Below are 9,259 nucleotides of genomic sequence, written 5' to 3' on the forward strand. Positions count from 1 at the left end.
ATAAGCTAATAGGAATTGGTTTCAGTGTGCTTTATAATATAAAAATAAAGGCTGTATTATTCATTTGCAGTACGTAACTTGTCAAAACCATGAAAAACACTAGGCTTTCAAAAGAGATAGTTACACTTACACTGTTCAGCTCGAGAGGCTGTTGTAATCATCTAAGGAGAAGAAAAAGTAATAGCACTTTGAAAGTGTAGGAGGTGACCAAATGCCAGATATTACAAACATGTTAAAGCAAACTGAAGTTATATGCTTATAAGAAATGTACATCAGATACTTTTCCTAACCTTCATTACAAGTCTGCAACTTGAAAACAGTTATAAGTGAAAATATAACTTGATTTCACAAAAATGAAAGAAATGGAGGTTAAATGAAAATGAAAGATGAAACAAACAAAATAAAATATCTGACTTTCTTGAAAGGGAACAGAGGGAGGGTGAGGAGATGGAGTAGAAGAGAAAGGGAGGGAAGTAGGGAGGGAGGGGATGAGAGAGAAAGAAGACAGGGAGGGGGAGGCAAGTGCTGTGAAAAATAAGCCCGAACTGGTGGGGTCAGACCGTTTCTTCAAGAAATCAAGAAACTGGCCATGACCTCCTCAGCGTTGAGGCTGGGTATAGTTTTTGTGACTGTTTAGAGAAATCTAGCGCTCTCCTCACCATTAATCTTTTCTAAAGAAAGACTTTGTTCTGCACCTGTATAAACAATTCAGATTTTAAAAACCTATTCGCCTGCCCCTAATGTGTGAGACTATATATTTATACTGATAGCTTCAAGTCATCAATAGTCATTGCAGAAAGCTAGCCTGGCTCTCCTCGACCCATCTCTTTGCCCCTTCTTGTCCCTCTCCTCTCCTTCACCTGGCAAGGTGATCCTAGGGTCAAGTTCAAGTTCAAACGCTCCAGAAAAGATTTCCACACTCTGTCAAGTATTCCCTGCATTTCCCCACCCCAGAGATAACTTAGGGCAAACGATCTTTTTACTCAACTTGTCCCAGAACCAGCCCATCCCCTGCCTCCAACCAAAAGACAACTTGTACAGGGAGAAAACCTTTGCAAATGCGGGTGAGTGGGAGGGGTTATGTGAAATACTCCCCCCGCCCCAAAACGCCCCCGCTAAGGATAGCATGGCCTGGGAGACTAAGGTGGAATGATGCCTGAGTGATGAAGTCAGCCTCTGACAGCCACCTGTTGCAGCACTTCAGGCATCGAGCTGGACGCATTTGTTCTGCTGTACGAACTGGCGGGAGCCAGGCTGGCCCAGCTATCTCTGCCAGCTCTGTCCTGGACTGACTCCACATCGGTCCCCTTGCACCTTGCTCAGCTTGGGAGCCTGTGGGCTTTCAGGAAAAGAACAAGTGAACACCTAAGCCAGCGTGAAGACTCAATTTCATCATTGTAAAATGGGGTAACCATATGCCAAACTTATACGGGTTTTATTACTCAGTGGGCTGCTCACAAGCCGCGAGTACAGTGACGGGCACCCAGTGGGAACCCAGTCTCTGGCCACTGGGGCTCGTATCCACAGAAGTACTTATCCCCTGACCAGGAACTGCGACGACCTTCGAGTTAGGAAATAATGAGAATGCAAAATTGTGTTTTCTTGTGTGGAAGAGCAGGATGTTTTAGTCTTGTTTGGAACGGAACATGATCATTCAGGGTGCTCCTTTCTCATTTTTACTTTGAATGGATGATTGTGCTAACTTAGCATTCTGCTTCCGGGAGCTCGCCCTTCAATACACAATCGATTAAATACAATAGCAGGGATTCCCTACACTATAATACAAAGCGTTAGGGCCGGATCCTACATCACATGTATTATAGTATTAAAACAAAATCACATCACGCTTGGAACTCTGGAAATAGTGGAAAATACCAGCTACAACATCCAGTGATGTGTGACCCGGAGGCACGGGGTAGACTAGAATACCGACGGGCCAAGATTCCCAAACGCGGATTTTGAATCCTTTTTTCTACTTAGGTTAGTAAGTTTGGGTCTTTTACTTAACGTCTATCTAGGCGGCTCAGCTTCAAGTTCTGCAAATTGGAGATAATATCATTAAGTTACAGATGTTATTTGAAAATGCAACGAACCATTGTAACCATTTTTGTAAATCATGAAGGTATAAGAAAAGGAGGAGGAAAATGAGAGGTGGTAACTTGTGCACTGTTGGATGTTGTTTGCTTGTTCCGCTCTTCCTCTTGTCCAGCAAGGCTTGGGCAGACAATCATACATCATGAATGATTAACTTGAAAACTGATTTCTACTGGAAAGACTGGCAGGCAAGCAGAGGTCGGGATCCTGTCGTCCCTAAGTGTTTGGTAATCTTTGCCACTGCTAAGATTACCTGGGGGTGGAAGCACGGTCGGTAGGAACAAGATCTGCCCCTTTACTCCCCGAAAGCTCACTTATCCCGCACAGACATGCTGAAGGTCCGTCGGGCTTCGGTGCCTAAATCTCGGCTCTGCAGAGACGTCCCCTTCCCCCGCCTCCACCAACCGCTCCTCTGCACGCAGAAAACCGGTCCCCACCCCTTCCACGCCCCTGCCCCACCTCTTGCCCCCCTTTCCAACCCCCTCTGCTTTGCCCGGGGTGGTTTGTTCCAAGGAGTACAGATAGTCTTGTCAAAAGGCGCAGCTCACCGCGGTGCGCGCGGATTTCTGGACTTGGCCGCCAACTTGTGGTCCACGCTCCCCGGGGTCAGCGGAGGGGCGCGCTCGCTCTCACCGCCCACCTCGCTTTCGCACCCCGCGATTCCTGGCCTGGGTTTTTAGTCTTCCTCGGAGCGCTCCCTGGCCTCCGCCTCCGCCAGGGAGCGGAAGGCGGAGACAGCGAGACTGGCCAGGGGGGAGGAAAGCGGACGCGTGTGGGCGAGGGGGACAACAGGATGTCCACGGGCTCGGTGAGTGATCCGGAGGAGATGGAGCTTCGGGGGCTGCAGCGGGAGTACCCGGTCCCCGCCTCCAAGAGGCCGCCCCTCCGCGGCGTAGAGCGCAGCTACGCCTCGCCCAGTGACAACTCGTCCGCGGAGGAGGAGGACCCCGACGGCGAGGAGGAGCGCTGCGCTCTGGGCGCAGCCAGCAGCGCGGGAGGCTGCAAGAGGAAGCGGCCCCGTGTGGCTGGGGGCGGCGGCGCAGGTGGCAGCGCGGGCGGTGGTGGCAAAAAGCCCCTCCCGGCCAAGGGCTCAGCCGCAGAGTGCAAGCAGTCGCAGCGGAACGCGGCCAACGCCCGCGAGCGCGCCCGGATGCGCGTGCTGAGCAAAGCCTTCTCCAGGCTCAAGACCAGCCTGCCCTGGGTGCCCCCCGACACTAAGCTCTCCAAGCTGGACACGCTCCGGCTGGCTTCCAGTTACATCGCTCACCTGCGGCAGCTGTTGCAGGAGGACCGCTATGAGAACGGCTACGTGCACCCAGTGAACCTGGTAGGGGCGCGGCGCGCAAGGAATCGGGCGAGCAGCCAGGAGATACCCAGGGCAGGGTCAGCCCGTTGGGAAGAATTCGAAAGGGGTGGAGGTTCTGGGACTGGGAACGAGAAGGCCAGTTTAATTTCTCCCAAATCAAGGGAGTGGCCAGCCATTTCTCTGAAGAAGAATCAACCATCCGTGTGTGTTTGCATCGTTCTGAACATTGTACCGCAGTGACAGCCATTGACTAATATCCTACTTCCAGGGTAAATCTTGGTTCCAACTCAGTCTGCCACCTGGTTGCAGACTGACAGGAAATCTCCCTTGCCCAACTTTATCCAGCTAAGAGTCTGGCAGGTTTGAATCGGCAAGCCATTTCTTAAAGGAGGGAAAGCCGAGCTCTATAAAAGAGCATTTGCATTTTTAGAAAAATTGCTTCTGGAAGATAGTAACGTTTCCCCAGATGGGATTTGTCTGGAAAGTCCCTCTCTGATCTGCCAGCTCTCCCGGCTTGGGAAAAATCCTGTCCAAGCCCAGTTCCTACTTGGAGCTTGGAGTGGATGACGGATTGTGTGTGTGTGTGTGTGTGTGTGTGTGTGTGTGTGTGTGTGTGTGCGCGCGCGCGCGTTAGGGGAAGGGAACTAAACTACAGAATCTCAAAGTCATACGAGTTTCACCAAATTTTCCTGCGGGCAAAGTCCAGGAGGAAGCGTGAACGGATATGGCACGTCTCGGATTATCAACCTCCAGTAAAATGAAAATCTTAGTTCAGAGAAAGGACATGCAAATTCCCAGAATGCTGATAAAATTTTAGCTACTCCAAGTCGGGAATATCTGGGGTTCGCGTGGGAGAGCGGTTTCGGTTTGAGACAATCGTTTCTCTCTAGTATCTGACGTTCTTTTTGATTTTACAGACATGGCCATTCGTGGTCTCGGGAAGACCGGACTCTGACACCAAAGAAGTTTCCGCAGCCAACAGACTATGTGGAACCACCGCTTAAATCGTACTGGAATTCACTTGATGGGATTATTCGTTAAATGCGAGTGTTTGGGGGCCACGGAGAGAAGGGAGAGCTCGTGAGATGGGAAGAAGTTTCCGCTGGATTCTCCTTGACCCTTCCCCTTTCCCTGGAACTGTGATCACGACAGGTGGCGGGCATGGCTGTCTCTGCTCAGCGCCCACGGCTACAGCTGCGGCGGATCTAGGCGACCACGTTTTGCCTCTCCAGAAAGAGCCTCCTTTCGTGTCCAGAACGCGGACGCAGGTCCACCCTCGGGCCCTAGCTCTGTAGACTAACTCTCGGCTGCTGCCCCAGCCCGCGCCAGACAGCCCAGGGGTCCGTTCTCAGCCGAGCCAGATTCATCGCACACGTGCGGGACGATTCCACACAGCCCGGGCCTTTCGCGGTGACACAATGGTTAGGGTACGGTTAGAACGCGCTCTACACCTGCTTTAAAGACAGAAGTCTAGACGTGAGATCCGCGTCGGGACAGAGTTTTAAGTGACAAAGAAGGGCGAGTAGCCTCTCTGGGCTAGGTCCGTATCCCAGCACAGCGCCCTTCTAATGGGCGGGAGGAGGCCCGCTGCTCGCAGGGCTAGGTGGAGACACAATTCCCAGACCACCGCAGGCGGATTTTGCCGGGCGAGCTCCGGGCCGTTCGGCCTCCCTTCCGGGTGACTTCTTCATTCCGGTCTCCTTCCCAAGCTCCCGGCTTTTTCTAATCAGGCGTCTGTCTACCCTCCCTACTTCTGGGCTGGAGCCTCCCCAAGCACCACTGCGCCAACCTGGCTGGGATCGCCTTCGGACTTCCCTTTCCGCCCCGCTCCTGCTCCTACCTGCAGCACTCCCAGCTCCGACTCCAGACTCTCTCCATCAGGCCTCCCCACTCCAAGCTCCGGGCGCCCCAACTCCAACACCGCCTCCCGCCGTGCAGGTTCTTCCCCGCGCGGAGGAGCGCGCGGGGTGGGCGGCTAACCATAGCAAGTGATCCTGCGATAGGGAACGCGCCCCTGCCCCGAGGCTGCACTACCACAGGAAATAACATATGTAAATAAATTTATTTTTTTATGAATAATAAAACGCGCTGTGAAACTGTGTGCCCCTTGGCGGTGTCAGGATGTGGTCTTTGTTGCCCTTTACTGAGATGGTTTGGCTGTAGAAGTTAATTTTTAAGGTGGTGGTCTCCTCTGGTCAGGGTGGTGAGTCATTGCGGGCGGAATGGTGGCGATCACTTTTGGATCACTCCATTTCCAAACGTCATTCTTTATTAATCTCTGTGATTCTGCTGCTTCTCGCGCCGGGCGTCCTAGATGCTATAAGTGGAGACCTAATAAAAGTCCTAAGAGTCTTGAGGCCCCTGCTGTCCTGACAGGCATACACTCCTCAAGCTAACATAGGGTACGTCTCTCTTTCTCTCTCTCTCTCTCTCTCACACACACACACACACACACACACACATAACACACACAGCAGCTACTCCAGCTTAAAGCACACGCCAATCCTTACAATTGCAAGTAGTTCAAAAAAACCCCTAAGGCCCACCCACAGGTCTCCAGTGTAACTGGCAGAATAAAACCCTAATGTGAGAAACCAATTTGTATTTCAACGGTGCTTTTCTTTTTTCAAATGTTTATATAGCTTTTTAAACATACACTCATTCTCCGTGTTATTTTCTTCCATTTGCACTGCCGTTTTTGTAGAAGGTAACAACTTGGAAACCCCATGATACAATTTTTAAAATGGCTGGTTCTTTTAAAAGCAACGTTCTCTTTGTAGAACATTTAGAAAAGTGTGAAGGATAAAACTGCACAAACAACTGCTCAACTTGGGGGTCTGTCCATTTTGTGCAATTGAAAGGCAGTTTTCTTGACCCTGAGAGAGAAAAATACAGCTGGATTTTAGTTAGGAGGTAAGGGGGGGGTGGGGAGAGTGACTTCCTGTTTTGAGCTAAACCAACCAAAATGCTAAAGAACTGCTTTCTGACAAGATAGTCTTGGGCTTTTATTCATAACCTGGGAGGGAACCCACCCTGGGGATCCAGTCCTACATCAGCCGGTGTCTGGCATCAGGGGCTTTCTGACAAAAGGGAACCTCAAGTAATCTGTGTCAGGAAACCCTACCATGGTTAAAAGCACTTCAGCTGTGAGTCCTGGGTAGACAGCTTCTTGAGGAAGAGTGTCTGCTGGAGGCCAGATGTCAAGGTCATTTCCAAAATATCCAGCAAATTGGGCTCTTTTCAAGGAAAAGAGGCAGCCCAGTGTATGTTGGTTAAAGAGAATCTGAGCGTCTAAAGAACCCAGCTTGAAATCAAGCTCTGCCACGGGGTTAGTGAGCATGTGCAAGTTACATTATGAACACCTCTGAGCCTCAGTTTCCTCTTCTGTAGAATGGGGGTCATCACAGTGCCTATCTGGAATATTACCTTAGGAATAAATATGATAATGTATTCAAACAAATCATTTAATATGCAATGAGCAGTGCACTAAATTCTGGTCACTAAAGGAAATCCAGAGGCAGAGGGAACCACTTCCACAAAGGGGGATACTTAAACAGGTGTGACATTCCCAGAGTCCAGTCATTAAGGTTGGGTCTTGTTTTGAGATGTCTGAATTACAACCGTGAAACAAAAATGTCCCACAAGAGTGGACAAACAGAAATACAGAAAACCAGACAGAATAGCTATATTTGTAGTGAATACAAATAAGAACAAGCATTTGAATAAACAAGGAAACATTTGGGCAAAGTTCCACAAGTGAAAGAATAATATTTAAAATATGTGTTTCTATAATTATATTCCTTCTGGCCAATTCAGGAGTAAACTCACAGATTTTCTGTCTCTAACGCCCAATTAAGGTGGTGCTTTGCACTGACTCACATGTACAGGGAGTGCTGCACTGCACTCTGGAAATTCATTTTAATGGCCACTTTATAGTCCCATAATAGATAAAGAAAAAAAAAACTTTCTTAAGAATGTTCTGCTCCACAGTATATGTAAAAAGTCCAATGCCAGGAATTATGTTATTTAAGAAAAGAAGAAGAAAAAGAAAGAGGCCACTTTCTAGTAAGTCCCAGTGAGTCCATGTAAATTATGCAAGCTTCTGTGCATGTGTTGCTGTTGGGAGGGGCCTTAAACATCTTAAACCAGTCTTTTCTTTATGTACCATGACTAGAGTGTGTTCTAAGTGGTAGACAGGCATCACCAAATCTCTCTCTCATCATTTTCCTTTAGAGCTCTGAGTTTGCGAAATGGGAGTTGGGGCTGGAGAAGTGGGCAGGAAGTGGGGTGGGAGGGGGGCTTAAGAGAAAAAAATGAAGTATGTGCTTAGGGTTACACATACTTGAGAGAAAAGATGAGAGGAAAGAAGTCTAAGAAATGCAGTGTACAATGTGCTAAACAACAAACAAAATGAGTAAATTGAATAATACTCTTCAGGGGGCTTTTTGAGGGACCAAAGCATTATTATTAGTGATGCTGACTCAACCGAAGAGAACAAAAATCCCCTTCCACGGACTCTTCCTAAGATGAATATCTGAAAAGAAACGCTTTCAGCACTGTAATTTTGAAACATTCAGGCGTTTCTCTTGGTTGTGGAGTTGAATTGATGCTGTGCATATTCTTTTGCACTGGGCTTCAACTTATAATTTCACTTTAGTCTGGCAGCTCCTTCAACAGATAGCAACAATGACTCTTAAAATTTACAAAAGACTTTTACAGTCACAGATTTTTCCCTGATAATAAATGCCTAGAAGTTAAAAAAATAAATAAATAAGGAAACATCTCTTGTCTATAAACACACACACACACACACACACACACACACACACAAATAACTAAATGAACACATTCTATGTTAATAGGAATTTGGTAGATAATTTGGTTGATACTTCTGAAAAATATTAAAAATTAAAATGGTAACTCAGAGTCACATTTGGAAATGAGAAACAAGGTAAATCGATAATTCACTTCTCACCACCAAGCTTCTGACTTGTGGGAAAGTCCACTAGGAGGTACCAGATTGGCTCCCTTCGTAACTGATCACCTGGCCATATCTCCTTTCAGTGTGAACTCTGGATACTCACTTGTGGTCACCCAGGGTGTTTGCATCAGTGCACTCGCCACTCTCCATTCATCCCTTTCACTGTTGTGTTCACTCTTCACGTTTTGTGTTATTTTTCTTCCTTCTCCCACAAGAGTGAAAGTTGATCCAGAGAAATCCTTCAAACCCAGGGATCTAAGAAGGTCCAGAAAGTAGCCACAGTCAGAAATCCACAAGTAGTCATGTAAACTCAGGTAGCATTTAACAGCCTTCTCTCTTGTTGGTTCTGCTATCACCAAGATAGTTCTGGATCAGCCTTGAGATTCTTTATTGCTTATAGTAAAGGGGATCATGGAGCAAATAAAAGCTGGGGCTTTCATTTGGTGAAAATATGATGTCTCTATGGACTATTAGTAACTTTGAGCAGTGGAACAGGAGGGGAGGAAGAGCAAGAAGCTTTTATCTTTTACTTTTATTTGTTTGTTGAAAGAGTTTGTATATTACTTTCGGAATTTGTAAAAACTCATTGAGAAAAATATTCACAAATGGCTGGGTCAGATGTAGCAGGTTCCAGTCCCACATTTTCTGGTGCTTCATCATGCACCTTACCTCTTCTGTAAGGCAGGAATCATTCATTCAACCTCACACAATACTTTAAGAATGGATGACATGAAATCATCTCATTAAGCACTTGAGAAATGCTCCATAGATGAGAATTTTTTTTTTTAAAAAGCAAGATTTCCTTTCTCTTTTGCTTATAACAGTTTATGTCCTCGATCCTCTGAAAATTTATCCCATCAGTCCCTTTTGCCATTTTA

General features: G+C 47.4%; 1 protein-coding gene across 1 annotated transcript; it reads left to right on the forward strand.

Moving 5' to 3' along the window:
- The first annotated feature begins 2,602 nt into the window (after window positions 1–2,602).
- Window positions 2,603–5,492, forward strand: MSC (musculin). The gene is made up of 2 exons (XM_050801916.1): window positions 2,603–3,421; window positions 4,318–5,492. Exons 1-2 carry the CDS (start codon window positions 2,888–2,890, stop codon window positions 4,402–4,404), a joined length of 621 nt encoding a protein of 206 aa, XP_050657873.1. The 5' UTR covers window positions 2,603–2,887; the 3' UTR covers window positions 4,405–5,492.
- Window positions 5,493–9,259: the final 3,767 nt, after the last annotated feature.

This window comes from Macaca thibetana, chromosome 8 (assembly GCF_024542745.1).
Source record: "Macaca thibetana thibetana isolate TM-01 chromosome 8, ASM2454274v1, whole genome shotgun sequence".
NCBI lineage: Eukaryota > Metazoa > Chordata > Mammalia > Primates > Cercopithecidae > Macaca > Macaca thibetana.

Excerpts from the sequence above, each read along its gene's own strand:
- MSC (XM_050801916.1), top strand. The coding sequence starts at position 2,888 with ATGTCCACGGGCTCGGTGAGTGATCCGGAGGAGATGGAGCTTCGGGGG. Across the intron at positions 3,422-4,317 it reads ACGTGCACCCAGTGAACCTG|ACATGGCCATTCGTGGTCTC; the intron begins GTAGGGGCGCGG and ends TTGATTTTACAG.